The sequence below is a fragment of the Rhipicephalus microplus genome, chromosome 8, assembly GCF_043290135.1.
Source record: "Rhipicephalus microplus isolate Deutch F79 chromosome 8, USDA_Rmic, whole genome shotgun sequence".
Classification (NCBI taxonomy): Eukaryota; Metazoa; Arthropoda; class Arachnida; order Ixodida; family Ixodidae; genus Rhipicephalus; species Rhipicephalus microplus.
In genome coordinates this window covers 29985812-30006844 of record NC_134707.1, presented here as the reverse complement: position 1 = coordinate 30006844, position 21033 = coordinate 29985812, and the positions used below count along the sequence as shown (strand labels likewise).

The 21033-nt window shown below is 49.1% G+C and overlaps 1 protein-coding gene across 6 annotated transcripts in view; it reads left to right on the top strand.

Annotated features, from left to right (window-relative positions):
* Positions 1–21033, top strand: part of LOC119165290 (uncharacterized) — a 205031-nt gene that overhangs the window by 161080 nt on the left and 22918 nt on the right. For 5 of the 6 annotated variants that reach the window (XM_075871420.1, XM_075871418.1, XM_075871422.1 and 2 more), the window contains exons 28-31: positions 12622–12652; positions 15228–15368; positions 16484–16618; positions 19120–19275. In XM_075871420.1, coding sequence (XP_075727535.1) covers positions 12622–12652; positions 15228–15368; positions 16484–16618; positions 19120–19275 — 463 coding nt within the window. The remainder of the gene's footprint in view (positions 1–12621; positions 12653–15227; positions 15369–16483; positions 16619–19119; positions 19276–21033) is intronic. The other variant, XM_075871423.1, reaches the window with a different exon arrangement.

Genomic DNA, 21033 nt, shown 5'->3' with positions numbered 1-21033 from the left:
TCTGCTGGTATACGTTTCCGACCCAGGAAACTGCGTCAACAGTGTTTTATTAGTGCCGGCTTACCGTACGGTAAATACGGTAATAGTGTACTCTCGTGGTCGGCATGTGGCTCGTTTTTTGAAAGGTCTTAGCGTCGCGAGTAGCTCTGTGTGTGGTGTAACGTGATATGAAGGAAATGGCTGATGGGAGGGAGGGGGGGGGGGTATCTTGCGGACCAAAGAAATGGTGTGTTAATTACGATGGTACGGCACCGTAGGGTAAATCGGCGCTGGTGAAATGTCGTAAGTGCTTTGGTGCTGGGCCCCACAAGCCGCTTGCGTGCACATGCTCATGTGTTTCATGGTGTTTTGCCTAGGTGCGGCTGGGAGTACAGAGTAGACAGTAACATGCGTAAGTAAGCCTCTTGGAGTTCCAGGCGTTAAATGTCTCTCATTTGTCTCTATTCCGCAGCGTGTCGACTCGATTGACGGCAAATAGCCCTTCGACATCCCTCGACCCGACTCGTTGGATAAATATTTCCTCGTCGGCGTGGCTTGTCGCATCTGTGACTTGTATATAAGGTTGTCATCGTATAAAACGGGCGGAGCGGAAGGGGGGGCCACTTGTTTTTCTTCTTGCACCCACCACTCCTCCACTGCTTTTTAGCATTTGTTACGAGGAAATCCACCTCTGCGCACCGGATTTGCCCCTCGACACGACGCGACTCTGAACGGCGCCGTTGGCGGCCGCTCCCTTCTCTTCCGACCTCTCGCCCGCTCTCCATCGAATTCGCCGTAGGCGCAGCGCCGCGCGCTTGTTGGGAGCCAGCGTCCGACCATTCGCGCCGGCGGCGCCTTTGCGTGTGGTGGTTTCTGCGCTGGTGCTGCGTGTGAGCTGGCGCGCGCCCTGTTCTTCGGAAAGTTCGTGGTGCTTACCGAAATTCGAGCGAGTTTGTGACTGCACTGCTTGCCGTTCCCGACATCTCATCCGGTTCCCTTTTTTTTTTCTTGTGTGTGTGTGTGTGTGTCATGCAAGAAACGTCATGCAAGACGTCATGAAAAAAAGCGCCATGCAAGAAACGGAAGACTAGCAACCAACCCCCTTGGTTGCGTTCCGACAACTCAGTGAGTTTTAGTTTCGTCGAAGATTTCTCCATTCGAAGCTGTGTCACGGACGTGTCTTTGTGAATGCCACCTGCTTGCATCGAGGAATTCGATTCTCAAGGAGTGGCGTGCGTTTCTGCTCCGTGTGTCGCTTCCGCGAAAAGGGAACTGTGTGATATAGCCGGGCAAAAAGGTTGCTGCTGTCGTGTACTCCTCGGCTGAATGCGGCTTCATCGCCTCTCGGTTTGGTTTACGGAGTGTCGTGAAAGTGTTATCGGTGCATCTGTGTGTGCGGTGTGAAACCGTGAACCTATCGAAGGGAGCAATGTGTACGACTTGTATTCACGAACTCTGAAAGCAGGGATTCTGCTTGGCTCAACGTATGATAGGCGTCCAGCTTCGTGCGATTCGCGAAACGTCTTCGTGGCCCGTATTATACAGGATGCCTTGAAACATTGAACGTGGTGCGTCACCAGTTCCGCCCGCTTGTTAGATCGCTTTCTCTTGAAGGAACTGTTTGTTTTCTGAACGGCGAATACGTTTTAAGGCTGATGTGAATGGATGACTATTGATGATCTGCTCGAAGAACCACTGGTTTTCTGGACATCTCGGTGACTCCGGTCGTTTTGCAAAAGACCTGGTCCTCCACCAATACGCTTACTGATGGCATCTGGGGTCACGTGATCCCATTGATTTATATTCCTTTGAGCTGCGACCTGTTCTGGCGTCCACATTGAACGGGTACTGTAAATGTTGAGTCTTCGTTCTTCTTGCACGGTGGTCCGGGTACTCTACAAAGGAACAGTGGTTCCCCTACACGTTCACTGCTTTTCGGACAGCGATTCGTGACTTCTACCTGGATCGGCGTATTCTTCTTAGGCGAAGAGATTTCGTTCTACAACAAACTCTACCTAGGCGGATCGTCGAACTGTGGAAATTTAGGCGCTCGATCAACGAATTCGCCGTTTCTTTTTTTCTACTCGTATCGTCTGAGGCGATAGACTCCCGACCTCCTACCGTCTGTAGCGCGCGGTCTTACAACCTAATCGCCGACTTTCGATTTCCACACGTATTGGGGACAAGGCGAACAGACCGACTGTGCTTGTTTATTCCGCGCTTGTACTTTCTCTGGAGCGTGCCTTGCTGTAACAAGGTTGACCACGCGGGAAGACGTCTGTACGCCTGGAGCGACCGTACAACAAAGGTGGTGAAAAGCTTTCCTTATCCTGTTAGCTTCACCTAGACTAGACATCACGCGACTTGAGGTCAGTACTTGCGTGGATACGACGTGTTCTATCCTTGCCCTGTCATAAGCAAGCTTTTCCCGCCGTATTGTCGACGTGAAGACTGGACATGTGTGAATACGACGGTGCGAAGCGACTCTACTTGCCATGTGGGCTCCCTTCGCCGAGGCATCTTCAAGGGTGCCCAAATTGAAGCAGACTTGACGGCCCAGTGACTTGCGTCCGCTGCCATGTGTAGGGCCTTCTCAACCCGACATTAACGGGACTATCCGGTGACGGCCAGGAGAATTTCACGGGTCTCGCGAACCATCTTCCTCGCAACTTGTCGTGGCATTTTCCGTGGTTGAAGCCGATTGCCTCCTTTTCAACAAGGGCACACACAGAGAGAGAGAGAGAGAAGTTGGCGTTGACATCGCGCGATTTACTCTTTGTGTTCGTGTTGCCCCGTGGGCCGGCTGCCGCGCCGATGAGACCGTCTTTCGATCAAAACGTATGTCTGTTCGCGCGCGTCCATTTGTGACGTCACTCCGTATCGCAGGGAGAGAGACTGCGTGCAGCTGCGTTAGTGGCGACCGCTACGCGGTCCGCAACGGCAATTAGCCAGCGGCGCCCTCGCTGCTCACTTGGGAGCTCTCACGGACAGGCACGCAGGAAGAAGACACGCGCATCACGTTGTTTACACTTCGTGTGGGAATTAAGGGCCCGGCTTCGGAGCCGACGAACAGGACAGTCTCGTTGGGGTGGTTCGTGAACCCTTCCTGGTTGATTTCCAAGCTGGGGAAGCGCTTATTGCTGAAATCGATTGGGAAAGACTGGATGCGAATACGACGTGCCGACGGACTCGACTCTCCGCCACCTTGGGCACGCTGAAAGGGCAGAGTCGGTAGTTCTTGGTTCGACTCTGTGAAGGATACGTCGGAGATCCCGTGACGTCATTGTAAAAGTGATATCATTCTTTGGACAAAATGGAGCCGCCTCCAGGGCCCATCACGAGTTTCTACGACCTTATGGTCGCCATACGGAACAGGTGAGTAGTCATCCCTCGATACATTCTGAGCGCAACACCTGACTTTTTTTTTGTCTTCTTCACTGTGTTTGTCGGGGTAGCTTCGGCGTGAATAGCTTTATATCGTACCCGGGACCTCTAGCAGTTGGCTCGGTGCGTCTTTACCTGCTATAGGTGTTTGGGGGCCCCAGCACTGAACCTTTCATGGAGGGGCTGGGTGGCTTATGGTAGCACATTTTCCTCTTTTCATAAACCGCAAGGGCGCTGTAGTTGCCGTGCTTCGAGTGAGGACGAAGTCCTAGTTGTACGGGCTCGAGCTTGCCCAATAGGCGTGTCAATGTCGGGCGGCTGGGTTATATGGGCTGACCGCGTCCCAATTTTTTTTTTTGCACTTTTCAATAAGTGAAACTACGATTGGGGCTGTTATTTTACCCTTTCCTGTTATGCGAGCGTCAGTTTTCAAAACTTGCTAGTTTTAAAACTAATTGGGTAACTTATGCATTCGCTTAATCGAAGTTGAAAGCCCTTCAGGTGCAGTCACCATGCTAATTTTTCTCGACAGTGATTATAATGATAATGATGATTTTTTGTACCGTTCGTGATGAATACGACGATGGTATCCTTTCCGATGGACTGGGCCATATGAAACCTCCGCCTTAGCAAGCGGATTACAGGCCTGTTTACCTCGAATAAGGAGCGCGGAATGACATTGGCGTTCATACCCGCGGCTTCGGACGTGGAAACGCCCGAAAACCGCCAGTGTGAACGGGGCTTCTGTTACGGGGCCTACCCGCCGCGGTGGCCGTACATTGCTTTACTGTTCACAAAAAGGTCGCGGTACCGATTCGTGACCGCTGCCGCCGCATTTTGAGTGAGACAAAATGCTAATGACCCGGGTCGTTAAATTTGGATAAGCGCACGTACGTGCTAAAAAAAACAAAATTCTCCATATTTCCGGTACCTTCCATTGTGGCGTCTCTTATAACCACATCGTAGCTTTGTAACGTAAACCTCAGCAACTGCTTCTTTATGTGCAACGTCCTTTGGGACTGAACACCGCGACGTCGTTGACAAGTGACAGCGGCCACGAACGTGCCTTCGGGGCAGTTCGTGATTCATTGCGAGCCACTTAGACTTATGTGGCACTTTTCCCGTCTGGACCGCGCTAAGTGTGACAAGTGCCTACGAGAAAGAAGAAAAACGAACAAGAAAAATGACATCCTTATTTGCTTTATAGCGTTTTTTTTTTCTGCTCCGAAACGTCAATAACGGGTGCGTAAAAAAAATTACGACGTGCTGTCCGCGCGGGCAGGCATTCGTGCATTCGCATAACCTGGCCTTCAGAACGAAAGAGAGACGTAAAAATAAAAAGAAGCGGCTCACGCGTGCGTTCATTCTAGCAGTATGACTGGCCTCCGGCAACTCGTACAAACTATAGTGTCCGTGCCCCACATCTGTACATATGCGCAGACAGCTGCTGCTGGCCAGCGCTGTCGGCCTCCACGGCTTTAATAGTCGGGAGGGTCTGGCGGTCAGATGAGTCTGGAGAGGGGTCATTTTGCGAGGGGTGGGTTTTATGGGTACGTTATGTTGGTAGTAAAACTGTGGCATCACTAGTTGTATATACTGCGGGTCAGCTTCAGCAAATAATATGTCCTGTGGAAACTGGGAAGAGCGAAGATGGTGTGGTTTCCGGTTCACAGTGGGACAAAATGAAGCAAACACCAGTGTACGGAATGACGGGTGTAGTCGTCATTGTAAGGAATGTAAGGATTTACGGGTGTAGCCGGAAATTTATTTCGGAAAGGAAGCAGGGCAGAGGGAGGGGTCTACCTCCTCCCATGTATGCTTAAAAAGGTAAGAACTTTAGCTTGTTGGCATAGATTCGTCGTGAAAAACTCTCTCGTATCACCGTGCTGTTTTTTCTTTAACGATGTACCCATGTATGCTGTTGCATGACTTGATTTAATATTCGTGAAGACTGTCCATCGCGTTATCATATGGTGGTTTCCCCACGCAATGCCCCAAACTTGAATGTTTGTCTTTAATTTGTAAAGGCCTATTGTAGAGCAGGAGATACAAAACTATGTAGTGAAATATTTACATGAAATAAATGTGCAATAATTTGTAAAGAGATGGTTTTAGGTACGGTGTTAAGCATAGCTTATTAAATTTACTTGTACCAGCTCTGGAAAACGTTGGCCAGCATGTCGGGCCAATGTAGGTTGTGTTAGTGAAGTGTTGCACGTGCGTTTCTGTGCCCCTATGTAACCATGGCGAACGCCACGTACACTACGTCAGTACATCGTTTAAACGTCGGTCTCAATTTTTCGCAAGTTTTGGACAAGCAAATTCGAGATACAGGGCAAGCTCCTCACCCGTTTCTTCAAGCCACGAAATTTTCTCGCCCTCCACGCCTGGCACTGTGGAAATGATTAACTCGGGGTCTGTAAATCGTGCCGCAACAGTCACTCATGTTCCCTGATGTGTGACTGGAACCCCACGTGGGTTCCTGTATGTACCCCTAACGAGAAAACTAGAACATATCCTTGAGCTCTCGAACCTTGGCTCGAACATAGCCTCCAATCCAACCTGTTATTGTCACTGCAAGCTATGCAGCTACATGCTTGACTAGACTACATGCATGTCGTTCGCTAACAGGGCATAAATTCCATTTTTGCATTCTAGCCCACGTCCCGTAAACCTTCGCCGCCGTGTGCACAGCCGCCCAAATCTGGAACTGCCGTGCGCCATGCAGCCGTGACTTTTCAGTGCGCCCGCGCCGTGTGACAGATTCAACAAACGATTGAACTAAGTAAATAATATGGGAACAGGTTACTCAGAAGTGTTACTCAGAACTAATTATACGTCAATAAATCTATACGGGATTGGTCGATTGGAATGGCTTTATTGAGGTCCTACGGGACGCGCCCTAGTGCGCAGTGGACAACTCCTATGTAAGGACCGCCAGGCCTGTCGGCTGCTTCGCGTGCCTGCTGGACAAGCTGGTCAGCCAGGAGCGGGCTGCGTATGGTCGGTCCACGCTTCTTTTGACCGATGCGTCGTAGACTATTGAAGTACAGACTTGGCAGCGCATCTGTCGATCGGCTTGCTTTGTTTGGTGTCCCTTTTTTCAATCCTACAGATACAATCGCGCTCACAAGAGTACAATTTCGACAGCAGCAACTTCTAAGCGGAGCTCCTGTGAGTTACGACTTCGGTGGCGGCGTCTATCGGCAGAATGGTTCGCGAAAGAGCGGGCTTTGGGCAGCGTGGAAGCTCGCGTGTGCGCAAGCAGGCCTGAAGGTGCACCGATAGAATGCACGGTTTGTACGCGCAGTTTTTCCCAACAACGGATGCTCTTTCGGTCCTGGACTTATCGGCGGTCAGCCGTTTGTCGATATGGCACTGTGGTCTTTTACCGAGGTGACTTGTCAATAGACGTGGCCTCACTTGATTGCTGTAGTTCATTGTTGAATTTTATCGTTTCGTGCATAACTCTCGTGGTTGCCGATAGCAACAGAAGTGTTAGGCTGCTTAGCGCGTGGGTAAAGTTCTAAAGTTCGGCATGGAGAAAGGGAAAGGTTCGAAGGGAGCGTTGTTGATTGCAGAGAAAGAATAGCCCCGTGTCTGCATGTATTCTGCAAATGTCGTCGAAATACGACAGTCTTGCGTGTGGAGAGAGTGAACAAAATATTTATTTGATGTTCTGCGCAAGAAAATCGGTCATTGGTATTCCGGAAGCGCTCGTTAGAGTGCCTCGAGCGTGCAGCGGAGGTGAACGAACGCATCGTCACGTCACACGTGAGACATGAGCGCCATCTGGCAGTTTTATTTGGAAAACCAAGCGCGTGCCCCTGAGACGGGCGTCTCAGAGGTGATAAGGTGTAGAAAGCAAGGTGACGGGTAGGTGCCACCACCGTGTCGCCTTATCAAAACGTTGGAAACACTGCATGGCTTCTTCGTGCAAGCGTTGCATGGTCAGCGCAGCGTGATAAGTGCTACGGTCCTTAGAATTACTTATGTACGCCTTTTCTAGTAAAACACGAACATGCAGAAGATATACGTGTTGTTATCGTGCCTCACATATGCGCAATAATTGCGTTTTAATTGACAATCGCACACGTATGAACGCCGATTTTTGAGCAACGTTGGTGGGCGCTGTGGATGGGGTCGGCCGTTCGGGGTGTTGGCTGTAGCTGTGTAAAGTACCCGGTTCGCGGTAACGGTGGGCAAACAGATAAATGTACAGACACACAGACCAAAGTTTTTGTGTTGAAGGTCCCCAAGAAAGAATGTCGTCTTTAAAAAAGAGTACGCCATGCACGCACACGTTATGCTTCGCTTACCCTTCCCTCGCCCCGCAGTCTTCCAGAATAGGGGATACTGCCTTTTTTTTTCGTTATATGAGCCTTCGCTATAGCCATATAAATCTTGCCGATTCGCGGTCTGTATACAGCGGCAAGCATGATTTATAGGTATACGGTGGTCGCGTATGTACTTTTACCGCATGTGACGTGTTCTGCCCTCATTGAGAGTACAGATTAGGTTGTGATTCATTACACACACACACCCTTCCACTCTCTATGAGGTGTCTTGAATTCTATCCCCGTAATCTTTAGCAATCAACGCGCATGCGTGTGCATGGCCATCGGTGTGCTCCTTTTCTAATGGCTGCTTTTTGACACGAACTGAGCAGCGCACAGTGTCGCGCGCGTCGTTCCGGAGGGTCGTTAATAATAATTACGCTTCGGCGCTTCGGGACGCACACGTTTTCGTCAGTTGTGCAACTGGCGAGCGTCGCTAAAGTGCGTGTGTGTGTGTGTGTGTGTGTGTATGTGTGTGCGTGTGTGTGTGTGTGTGTGTGTGTGTGTGTGTGTGTGTGTGTGTGTGTGTGTGTGTGTGTGAGAGAGAGAGAGAGAGAGCGTGTTCGCTAAATTAGATCCTTCGCGGCGTAGGAATTTCGTGCGCGTGGTTTTACTCTCTGGCAGCGCGTCGCTGGCTGCGAATCGGTTCCGAGAAGTATATTCCGAGGCTAAATTATCGAGTGTGCCGTACCACGCGATTACCTTTCCTTTAAGTATACCTAATTTCTTCTCTCTCTCTTCGTTCCTTTTTTTTTTCTGCGAAAGTGGACTCGCTTAGTAAACTACGAGCGCGCGTCTGGGACCTTGTAGTTTTGGCGAAAGCATAGGATGACATTACATCTCCTTCTCTTTCGCCGACTCGGAATAGGAGGGTAGCTTTCAATAACTCGGGCTGGCTTGATTTTATCGTTTCAATAGGTCATCCTCCTTTGCTTGTGTTTAGGAGTGTGGCAGCTTGGGCTAGTTGGTATGGCATGACGATAGTTATAGCGCGAGAACAAAACGACGACACAGAGACAGAGACACAGGGTGGTGGATGGCGGTGTAGCGGCAGTGGGGCAGTTTCGCTTTGTACCTTTTTGCCCTTAATTTGCGTATGCTGTCTATTGGATACGGCGCTTGCAGAGTGTGGATATATATAATCAACAGATTTTATTACTTTCTGGGCTGTGTACTATGGCAGATGTTGTTGTGTGTATGACCGTATTGTGGCTTACACAATGCAGGAGGCGATTAAGGTATACCTACAGCCATCAACTTGGGACGATGTGTAGGCTATATTGTGCCGCCTCTGAGTGCTTAGGTTAGTTTGGCGAGTGTTCAGAGATCTTCAGGAAGACGTCAAATTTGAAGCAAGCAGCTTCCAGTCACTGGCAACCGGTTTTCCGCAAAGGTGTCATTCGATGCAGTTGTGTGCACTCTGCTAATACACTTCGCTCCAGCCGAGAAACAAAATAAAGGGGGGAAGGGGGGACACCCTCTCTTAGTCTCCCGGAATTTCCCGACCGTTATAGGTATGATCTACCGTGTCTTCATTTCGGAATTCCGCTGTTCGTGCTGGCTGTGATAAAGCATTTTTTTTTGTTTCATTGAAGCTATAAACGCTTTCAACTGGCTGCTTGCGCGGAACGCCGACAGTCGTATATGGGCCTTGCTAATGCTGTCGCATCTAATTAAAAATCGTGGCATGACGCTGTGCTGCAGTGTGGTTCTCGCTGCACCGATGGGTCACCTGCGAAGCTCTTTCAGAGCCTAAGTCACGAACGACAGCCGGGGTCGCTTGGCGAAAAGGCGATAAACGCGACCTCTTTGCGTGCCCGTTTGTTCCTGCTCACTTCTTTTAATTGCAGCTTCTCCCGAGGCTATTGCGCTGCATACTAAATCAGGCAATTATACGACGGAAAATAACGGACAGTCGTAGAAGTACCGACTGAACGACGTCCGTTCCCCGGCCGTCCTCCATCAATCTTGTCTGATCACAACATGGTGCCGAGTTCAGGGGAAGCGCTTCGTTGCAATATGGGCCGTGAGATCATAGCCGCCTGAAATGAGAAGGGATGGGGGCCGTTCCATTTCACCACTGCAGGAAAACTTTTTAACGTCATCAAATGATAAAAGGGCAGAGAGCTTTCGAGGTGGTGACGGGGGGGGGGGGGGGGGTCGTACAACATTGGAAGGTGGCAACCGCTGGGTTGGACAGCTTTGGAAGTGGTAACCGTTGTGTTGGACAGCTCTGCAGGTGGTAACCGGTGTGTTTGACAGCTTCGGATGTGGTAACTGCTAGGTTTGACAGCTTCGAAGATGGTAACCGCTAGTTTGTACAGCTTCGAAAACGTTGTGTACTGTAGAAAGTAGAACTTTGTGTGCTGTACAATGTGGGTTGCATGGTACGCTTTTGTGTTGTAGAGCATGGAATGTTGTTGACCTTGTGTGCTGTACAGCATGGAAGGTGGGTGAGCCGGTGAGTTTTACAGCACAAGATGCTGGTGATCGAGTGACAAGTTATGCAGTGTCGCCCATTGGTTATCGGCACCGGAGTGTTTTCGTCTGTATGATATAACCGCGCGTGGCCAAATAGATGCGGGGGGTTTTAATGACGACTTGATCGACATAGTTTGTGAACGTTTTTCCAAACATATTGAAATTCAGTCATCTTTACTAGCACGTTTTTATAAACAACATGGTGTCTTTCTTTCGTTTTTTCTTGCTATGTGCAACCGACGGGCAACATTGGTTTTATGGACATTTTCAACCTCCCCCCCCCCCTTTTTTTTCTGTTAGCTTAGTCTAGACAAGGTTACAGTCTGTGCTCAATTTTAATTTTGAGTTATTGGGACACCAGACAGCAATTTATCGCACAGTGTGAGTTTGCGTATATTTGCGCGATACTGCTCCATTAGTTTCCGGATAGTCGCTTCAGTATTCTTGAATTTAATTCTATAACGTTGAGTGGGACGGTATAAGGGATGCCTTCAGCCATGAGTGATAGCCGTCAGTTCCAGCTGTAATGGACGGTACTGTTCTATTGTCGCTTGATTATAGTTGACGGCGTTTGACTCACCTCTATAGCTCCGGGCATGGTTGCGTCGCTGCAAGTTGGGTACCGTCCGAGAGCATGTAATTTTTTCTCGGCCTTTAGGCGCCATATTTTTTCATGCTCTGTGGTTCCGAGGGTATGCGGTGTGGTGTCACCTCAGACATAACGGTTTACCCGCGAGATTTATGGGTGATACGGCCTTTTATGCCCTCGCGTGCTTTACGAGGTCGGCGAAGCGACGCGCTCTGAAGCGCGTGTATTGGGGGCTGTTTTGCTTGTTGACTTCGTCATCAGATGGCGCTTAAGCGTGCGTGATTCACGCGTTTATTATTACAAGGTTGGAAGATAAGTGTACACTTCACTGTTGATCGGTCTATAATTTTTCTTCGGCTATGTGCCATATCATTTGATTAATGGCATCTGCAGAGCTAACTGCGCTAGTAATACAGTTTTTTTGCGCTGATTTCTTACTTTCTTCGAAGAAATGCAGCTTTTCACATTGTGAGAAGCTGTAGGTAATGCACTGATTTGTTCATAATCGACCCGGATGAACAGTTCACGCTTTACTGAAAGAAAAGCTCGCTGAACACAGCATTATCCTCCGAAAAGTAACAAGTTGAAAACGCCTGGGTATCTTTTTTTTTTTAAAGCTGTGTTTAAGTGACAGTAGTTATTGGTCCAGAATTTTCAACATCGCGAGCTGTTCCCCAAGACACTAAAGTAAGCAGCAGTGTCCGCAGGAACTCGTACATCTGAGACCGTCGTTTATTGTTAATCTTTGAAGAACGACAACGCTGGCGATCGCACCTTCTAACCCACTTTTTTTTTTTAATCGTTGTTTATAGTCACGGTCAACATCGTAACATTGCTGTTTCAGAGAATTCATCAGTAGTGGTAGACGTGACTGCAATTGTAGTGGTAAAAGATAAGCAAACAGCGCCTGTTCAACGCTCCGTACAGCGGCTGCATTGACCTCGAGGACATACCGTGGCGCCCCCTACGTGATGACGTCACTCATAGTATGCCGGATTGACTTTGTCTGCCATAGAACATTGCATTTTCTGCGCTTTTGCTGTCGGACACCGTGCGTGCTTCACTTTGTTTTTGAAGCTCAGTGCTTAAAGAAGCGGCGAGACGTGATGATACGGGCAAGCAAAACTACGAATCGGTGCCCCTGGTGGCACTCTGGTGTCTAATTTACACCGTAAAATCGCGACTAAGAACCGGCGCAGCCATGGGGGACGATGCATGTGCTGTCGCGAGAGCAAAGCTGCGCTGTTCCACAACTACGCATCCTATCTGTGACGTCAAAACGACTGCAGCGCTGGCCTCTTTAGTGGAGGCCCTCGTGGCCAATACTGCGTGATCAGCGTATTGCTACCATCACCGGCATACTCACTCACCAGTCTACTCACTGAGGCTTTTATCGTGCCGTGAGCCTGAGCCCGATTGAGTGACACTTCGTGGAGTTTGAGTGTGGTTGAGAATTTAGAAAATCTGAGTGAGTCTCGTTAAGGGAAATGTCGGTGAGTTAGTCAGAGTTTGCCCTAAGGGCAAAACATCCTTGAGTGAGTCTGAGCTTCGCTTTTTTTAGCTATGTGGTCACGTGACCTTTTTTTTAGCGGTGCGTTAAATCGAATTTCCATATTTTGAGCAATCGGCGTTTTTTTTTTCTCGTAATTTGAAACTCTGGTGATTTTTTCAACGAAAACACCCGTTAAACAAAATTCGTGTGATGGTCGTGACATCGTTATAACGATGCTTCACTTCGGCTATAAATATGTGGCTTGGTATTGGCTGATTTTGTATAATTTTTTGTTGGTTGCCCTAATGTTCAGTTACGGTTTTTTAACTTGTTGTTTTATTGTTTTTGTTTTTCTTCAGTTCGGACCAGCTGACCGAAGAGGATGTTGAGGTGAGCCGCAGTTTATTATACATGTCCAATATTTCGATGCAAACTGCACCGATTCCCATCTCGCCCGTCGTCGACCCGTCTGACTTTACTTGCTCGTTACCTCTGCAATGCTCGAGCTTTTAAGTCCCGGTCACGACAGCCGCATTTGCATGGGGACGCAACGCATGGAAATTCCGGGTCCTTAGATTTAGGTGCACGTTAACGAACAGCAGCAGGACATAATATCAAACACATCTCCTGCCACTGCGCTTTCGTAGTCATATATGGCCTAATTCAATGAACTCTCAAGTTTGGTTTTGATTTTTTTTTTTTGTTTCAGTGCATGTGAATTAGGCGGTGCTGGAGGGATCTGGCAGTGTGATGGAATCGCGATCGCAGATGCCGCGTTTTGAACAACACGCGATGCCAAAGGCCGGTGTACTTGGATTTAGGTGTTCGTTAAAGAACAGGTGGTTCAAATTTCCAGATCCCTCCACTACGGTGTCTTGCGCAGTCACACCGTGCTTTTGGGACTTGAAACCCGAAAAATTGTGGGATTGTTTGGCACTCAATGAAAATAAGGGGACACTTGGTACAATCAAGCCATATCTTGAATGCAACCATTATGGTAAGTCACATGCTTCTTTTTTCTCGGAGTGTTTTATGATGAACAGGAAGTACTATGCCCGTAAACAGGAGACGTGCTTGGGACGTATGCACCAGTCTAAGCCCGTAAACCAGTGGTACGCCCGCAGATATGAGACGTGCTTGGGACATGTGCCTGCCATGCAGCGCCCTGCCATTTTTCTTGCGCTGGTCTTCATCAGCCTGCTTCATATTCTTCAACAATCGGACTCAAGTGCTAACCTTCTAAAAGAGTCAGTTTGCGGGGTAAACAATGACCCCCCGAAGCTGACAGTTTAGGTCAGTGAAGTCCAGTCTCACAGTCCTGTGCATTGTTTGTAATAACAAGGTGTCAGCATGGCAGAGATAGAAGTAATCGTTCCGGCCTATGTGTGACCTCTTTCGCGCATTCAGGCGGCCGTGGCATGATTTCGTGGGACGCCACAACAAGCCCAACTTTTCGAAACCGCCCATACAGTCATCACCGCCCTTTCGCACAGTTAGCATTGAGACGTCCACCAGACGGATGTGTGGCGCCGCGCAAACTATGGATCCCCTGAGGATTTTGACTTCGCAGAAATAATCGCCTGCTGTCTGCGGTATCACTATGCCGACTGGTTGCGATAGCCCGCTGCTAGGCGTGCTACTATTGCGAGTGCGCTCTTAAGCTTCTTATCGCATAAATGGAAAGCGGTCTTAAGCCGCTTGTTGTTGCAGCTGACAGGTGCAATTCGTTAAGGAATGAGTGAGTGCGGCGGCCTTATACGCTGGTATCCGTTTGTGTGCTACTGTGCTCTTGTTTTGAAAGACGAATGACTCTTCGACGCAGTTGTTCTGTATGCGAAGTAGTGCTTGTGGCGCTTATAGGGGTTCAACCGTCTTTCGTAACGCCCATTGGGAACCACCGCGATCCCTTTCCATAATCGATAATCTCAGTTGATTCTTCGGTCTACTTAGCCATGGGATCGGAGGGGTTGGAAACGTCAGGCCCGATCGATGATCTTTTTTTTTTTTTTGGAATGGGCTAAATGCAGAATAGAAACTAGCTCAAATAAGGCTGCACCGGCACACACATAGAACTTCCTTTTCAAACAATAATAATGAATTACTTATTATTTATAATTTGTTATCGTTACTGTTTAGACGAAAATGGACCGTGTGTAATTTTACCAATAAGTCTTCATTTGAGCTATAGCTTTAGTTCTGGATTTTAGTCCATTTCGAGCAAAAGCTTCTCGTTTGTTTCTTGAAAGACACCACTAGCGATAAGTGCGATTTCCAAGCCAACCTTATTGTAAGTAACTGGAGGCGAGAATGCTGTAGGCCCGTGTGCTCAGATTTGGGCGCTCGTTGAAGGAACCCCTGGTTGTTGAAATTTCCAGAGCCCTCCACTACGGTGTCTCTCATAATCGTAGGGTGATTTTGCGATGCTAAAACCCCACATATCAATCAATTATTGTAAGCGACATATCGGTGGCGGCTGCGGCGTATTTTGCGAAAGAACCGACAGTGTACCGAGATGCGGTCCTGGAGGGTGCGCCGGACACGCTTGCAATCGTGTGCTGCGTCTTCCAATGACCGATGCTCTCTCGATCGCGGGCTTCTCGGTGATCAGTCGTTTCTCATATGGCAATCTGATCTTTTATTGAGGTGACTCATTTCGCTTCATTGTTGCCGATGTATCACCGCAAGACCGCTGTTGTTGCCTGTAGCAACAGAGCTGTTGCGCTGCTGAGCTAAGGAGTGACGGTCCGATTGTCGGCGCAGAGGAAGTAAAAAGCTTGGAGGTAGCATTGTGCAATGTAATGGAAATGGAACAGATTGTCCCAATTTCCCCGGTTGGACAAGGGCTTCCACTTTCTTAGCACAGGCTATCACTGCTGTTATTCAGACTACTATTGCTAACTTCTCACAAGAGAGTGCGGGCTTCCGCCATCTTAGTCCGGGCACTTCCATGCCGCATGCCTCGCAGAACAAGTTCACCACCCTTTCCCTGGGTTTCAAGACCGACCGGCTGACGCTGACCAAGCGACTGGAGCTCCACCAGCGCCACCGGGACATAGCCGAAGGAAACATCCAGGCCGAGCTCAACGCCATCCGGGACCTGGCGCAGGTATGGCTTAGCGTGCGTGCGCGCGGCAGCTCAAAGTGCACAGCAATGACAGATTCAAATACGGATTGAATAAGCTGTAGTGCAACGAGAGTAAGGACGTTAAAGAGAATGGGTGAGGAAGGAAGCTAGAGAAGGACGGAAATTCTGGGGGGAAAGGTTCGTTCATGATGCTAGAACTCCGAAACCTTTTTGTTCACGGAGAGGAGGATTTCGCCCTTTCAAGGCTGTTTCCCGGAAGTACTATAGCCGACGTCACAGCTTCGGTAGTGCATTTTCGGGGAATCATGCATCTTAACAAGAGCCCAGGAGGACTATGGCGGCGCCCCCGGCGAGCCTTCAGTAAAGGTCTGCACACAATATTTGAATGCGTGCGTCTTAACCAGGCACGCTTGCAGGTCACAGTGTTGTGCAGCATAGTCTAGTATTCTAAATTTAAGTTATCAGTTTCAGTTTTTATTGAGAATTATATAGCAACAGGGTGGGACAGAAAAGTGAGCGTTTGGAGGAGGGCAGGAAATAAAGCATAGAATAGCCATCAGTAGACAGGACGAATGGCAGAAAAAGAACGAATCAAAGGAAGAAATAGAATCAAAGATAGAAAGAGAAGCAACAAATACAGGAAATCAGAGGGAAACGAACATACAGAAAGTGAAATAGAAAGACAGAGAAAGAAATAAACACAGACAAAAATAAACATGCACAAACAAAACCTGTGAGTAGAGAGGAAGGAAAAGAAACGACTGGAGTAAGAGGAACTTTGCAACACTTGGCGAAACGGCAGCATCCAGGACTATACTTAATGTAGCCGTCAGCTCCGCCGTCTTTTTAGCATATACGCCTGCAGAGCAAGCTATAGTAAACTTTTTTATGGTTAAATTTAATTTTTCATTATATTTGCCAATGCTTGAGAGCCCATGTTGTACCTAAAGGTTCTACCATCTTTCGTATTCCCTGGTTAATGACTAAATATTTTAATAGTCAAGCTGTAGTTGTTCATTTTCTTTACTGACACTCTTTCGCGTGGGCTCAATTCTAAACGTTTTATTATACCAGGGTGCGGTAAAATCTGATTATTGAATCATATTCTTTTGATCGTTTTCATTGCGTCATTGCAGACCCTGGACTCGCTGTGCACGGACGACGAGCGCGTCCGGGAGGTGGTAGCGCAGATTCGCAACCACGTCGACGTCATCCAGCAGTCCACCGACCGCGTGTCCAGCCAGGCGGAGGTGTACGGTGCCGTCCAACAGGTGCGTGCGCGTATGCCCGGTGTCTTGTTTTGTCCGTTCTAATTCAATCGCCTCTCAATAGACATTCACTTGAACGCGATAGGTCAATAGAAACGCAACGTCATGTCGACGTCATCCAGCAGTCCACCGAGTGCGTGTCCAACCAGGCGGAGGTGTACAGTGGCGTCCAACAGGTGCGTGCGCGTATTCCCGGCGTCTTGTTTTGTGCGTTCTAATTCAATCGCGCCTCAGTAGAAATTCACTTGAACGCAATAGGTCGATAGAAACGCAACGTCATATCGACGTCATCCAGCAGGCCACCGACCGCGTGTCCAACCAGGCGGATGTGTACGGTGCCGTCCAACAAGTGCGTGCGCGCATGCCCGGCGTCTTGTTTTGTCCGTTCTAATTCAATCGCGCCTCAATAGAAATTCACTTGAACGCAATAGGTCGACAGAAACGCAACGTCATGTCGACGTCATCCAGCAGTCCACCGAGTGCGTGTCCAACCAGGCGGATGTGTACGGTGGCGTCCAACAGGTGCGTGCGCGCATGCCCGGCGTCTTGTTTTGTCCGTTATAATTCAATCGCGCTTCGATAGACATTCACTTGAACACAATAGGTCAATAGAAACTTTACGTCATGCCCGTAAATGTATTTTGTGCAGTATTGACCTTGCACTCCTCATCACTGACTCCTTGTCGGCGCGTCGAAAGTTGCGCGAGCGCGTTAGTGTCGTTTGAAACCTAGGACACTTAGAAATGCTACCCTTACTTTGATGAATTACTTTTATGTGTTTTTACAAAAAGACACAGTTAGTAACCCTTGTCTGTATCAGTCAATACAATTAGGCGCATGTCTTATACACGTAGACATGTGCTAAGGCCTCCAGAAATGGAAAAGGAATGGGATTTCCTTGGCTATTTTGTGCCCAACGCTCCAAATGAACGCTTTTTTTAACATTCAAGGTTCCAACATCAGTTTGGAAATCAGTGCCGGCATAAACGATCGGTGTGCCTTGCCCGCGGTGTTCTCATTTCTGTGTGTCTTCGCTTCGTACGCGTGTCACGTGTTCGTACACACACACACCACGCGATCTCGCGCGATTACGCAGTTTCCAAGCATCGCTTATACGACATTATCTTCTCGTACTGTTACTTAGGCTTGCCCCAGAATTGCGTTTCTACATAATAGCCCGGCAATTACCCTTCGTGCCTTCGACATTGCCTTGTTTGACTGGAGGGACGACTTTCCCTGCGGCCGCACTGCGAGGAACGTATGGGACCTTGTTAAAAGATCTAACTGGGACATGCGCGCCGGTCTTTGGCACTGTACGCGTAGGACTTGTCTCGAGGCATTGCGGATGCCGCCGCTAACGAGCTCGCCTTAATTCATTTTGCGAACGGCTTAGGCGTAATCGGCGTAGGCGTAATTGACGCTGCCGCTAGGCTTGCCAGGTGCGCGCGTCGGTGGTCTATGCGTACTCCCCGTAGGCTTTTCACTGAGAGCGATCGCTCGTTCCTGCGCGGCGCCCCCATTGTCCCATTTCTTCCGGCGGTTAGAGCGACGCCTACAGTGCGTTTCTGAGAAGCAGTTGAAAGGTTCGTTTGTTTGTTTTTTTTTCTTTGTCTTGTTTTCGTTTTTATGTCGCGCGCATGTTTTTGATGAATGGAAAAGAAGCTGGTATCATCCTTTCAGGACCCGGTGGATTTTTTTTGTTTTGTTTTTAGGCAGAACCGCCTGAACAAATCAATCACGGCTGTAAGCGATGCTTGCTTTCGGTATTCTGACGCGCGCAGTTTCCTTTTTTTTTTAACCCTTATTTTTGCGTAGTATGCAGTGTTCCTTGGCTTTACCGAACGCTTTGGTGCGATGAAAGTGGAAAACTCATTTATGTGTTCTTTGCGAATTATGTTAGCTATAGTTTCTGGTATAACCCCCCGCAGATAGGATCAGTACCGGAGGCTCTTTGTGAGCTTGTACGATTCTATTAGACCGTGATAGAATTCTCCGAATGCTGTAGGTTGTCGCTATTCTGGTTGGGTATATGCCGGGAACTTGTAACGTGTTGAGCGCGCTACCCTAAGGTACATCTAGGACGTTTTATAAGTGATTCTTCATGGCGAGCACAGACTGGTTGGACCCACATTTGATTGTTCTCGATATGCCAAGCGAAGGCTTTTTTTTTTTTTTTTGTGACGCACAGCTCTGGGCTTCTTAATGCGAATTACTTTACCCTAGTGCTCTCAGAGCGCGTAATGTGCGTTGAATGTGTGAAGCAGCATCAGCTTCTTAACACGCTAACACGTGACGTAAGCCTTAACAGCGATGTCAACCGCTGACCACCTCTGCGTCGAGGCTCGCTCGTCGAGTACCACCGTGGGTACGCATCGACTTGACGGAATCGTCTTTCCGTCGTGTGTGTTGATCTACCCTCGTATGCTGTGTTCGCGTGACTTGATGTGTGGCGCTTGCCGTGACGTCACCCTAACCGCCACCTCCGGTGGCGCCCCCTTGACCAGGAGGAGCGCATGAGCAGGGCGTTCGAGGTGATGGTGGCTCACGTGGAGAACCTCAAGCGCTCCTCCGAGCGGGAACACCGGGAACTGGAGGAGGCCCGCAAGCTGCTGCTCGACCATCAGCTCATGCACGACGCGGCCAATGTGACGCCTGCAAAGGTGCGCCGCTCCTCCAATCGCAAGCGCGTCATCACTTCGAGGAGCAGACACGTGACCTTATTGTGCCAACCGCTGCGCTTTTGTCGCTTCGCCGCTTTGTGACGTGTTCGCACCCGCGTGATTGGAACCTGCTGCACGTTCGCTGCCGCTCGGAACGCACTGGACCCGAGGTCGTCTGCGGCTGCCGCATCGGGTCGCTGCCTGCCTGCCCTTACTGGCTCGGCTCTTGAACTCGGCTTGGATGTGTGTCGTCTTGCACCGTCTCGCTCCGAACGCAGTGCACCTGAGTTCGTCTGCCGAAACGAAACGGCGTCCTGTCACAGCCTGCCCGCGCTTGCTGGCTCACTTCATGGGTCCGGCTTGGCTGCGTGTCGTCTTGCACCGCTTCGATAGTGCGAGCAACTGATGATCACTGCTTTCTTTCGCAGCCCTGCATAGGCTACGATCGTTTGTCGCTTCGGTGGCCCCCGATCCGCTGCTGTGCGTCTTCTGCTGCTAGTGCTTGCTGCATGCGTGGAAGCAGGAGGAATGAGCCGATTTAATTGTGGTGCATGGCATGCCTCGTACGTCTTGTCCGTACAGACTTTTGTGCTCGTGCTGGTGACGTAGACATTTCCGGAAGTTTAGAGCACCCACTCGCTGGGCCTCCGGTACGTCGTGGCGTGGCACTTTTAGCTTGTTTCATCGTTAGTTTTTTTGTTTTTTTTTGTCATCGTGATCACCGTCATTCATCAAACTTACTCCCATGGGACTATAGATGTTGACATGGGCCGGGCACGTAGTGCGTAGGCAGTGTTGCCGCTGGTCATTAAGGGTAACTGACTGGACTTCAAGGGAAGGCAAATGTGTGAGAGGTAGAGAGAAAATTAGGTGAACAGATGATATTAAGGAGTTTGCAGGTATAATGTGACAGCAGGCGTCACAAGACTGGGTTGATTGGTGGAGCATGGGAGAGGCCTTTTCCCTATTGTAGGCGTGCGTGGTCAAGCTGATGATGGAAGTATTAAAGCATTATAATGTGATGATGGAAGTATTAAAGCATTATAATGTGATAGAGTGCGAGTACATTAATGGCCGGCGCTGTATATTCTTGGGTTCTACATATGCGCAAATGATCGTCTTGCGGTGGAGCAGTGATGGCGTCGCTTGCGTCGCCGGTTACGTGGATTCGACACTTTTGGCAGAGACTGCATCACGTGGTGCTGCATCTCCGGTTGGTGTACGTATTGACGGTGCCCAAAAAGCTTATCTGTGATCGGGACGTCGCCCCCGTGCTTCGCCTCCCGCTTAACTACTTCGTCATCTTCGCAGTTTCATTATACCGTTTCTTGGTAGAGAGTATCGTTCTGCTCTTTCATACAAAACTGAGAGTGTACCTTGGAAAACGCAGCATTCTGCTCACTGAAAGATTATTTTCCTCATAAAGTAGGCCGACGCAAGAAATAAATGCGCATTGCAAGCTCTCTGCGTACATTCTTCGTCTTGCGTCGGTACATTTGAATTAAGTTTTCTATGAATATGCAATGCGAACGAGTTTAACTTTACTGTTACATTCTACGCTGTTGCATTACGGCTTACTGCGTAGCAAAGTGCATTGTCGTACGCGTCAACGGGCTATATCTTACACATACATTTATGTATCTTGCTTCACCTCCCATGTTAATGCTTGTTTCTTTGTCCGTTTCATATCTCTCGGCGCTTCGAAGTGTCGCCGTTTTGTAAGCACCGGCAAAAGCGCCAGCTGCGCGAGATAGCACC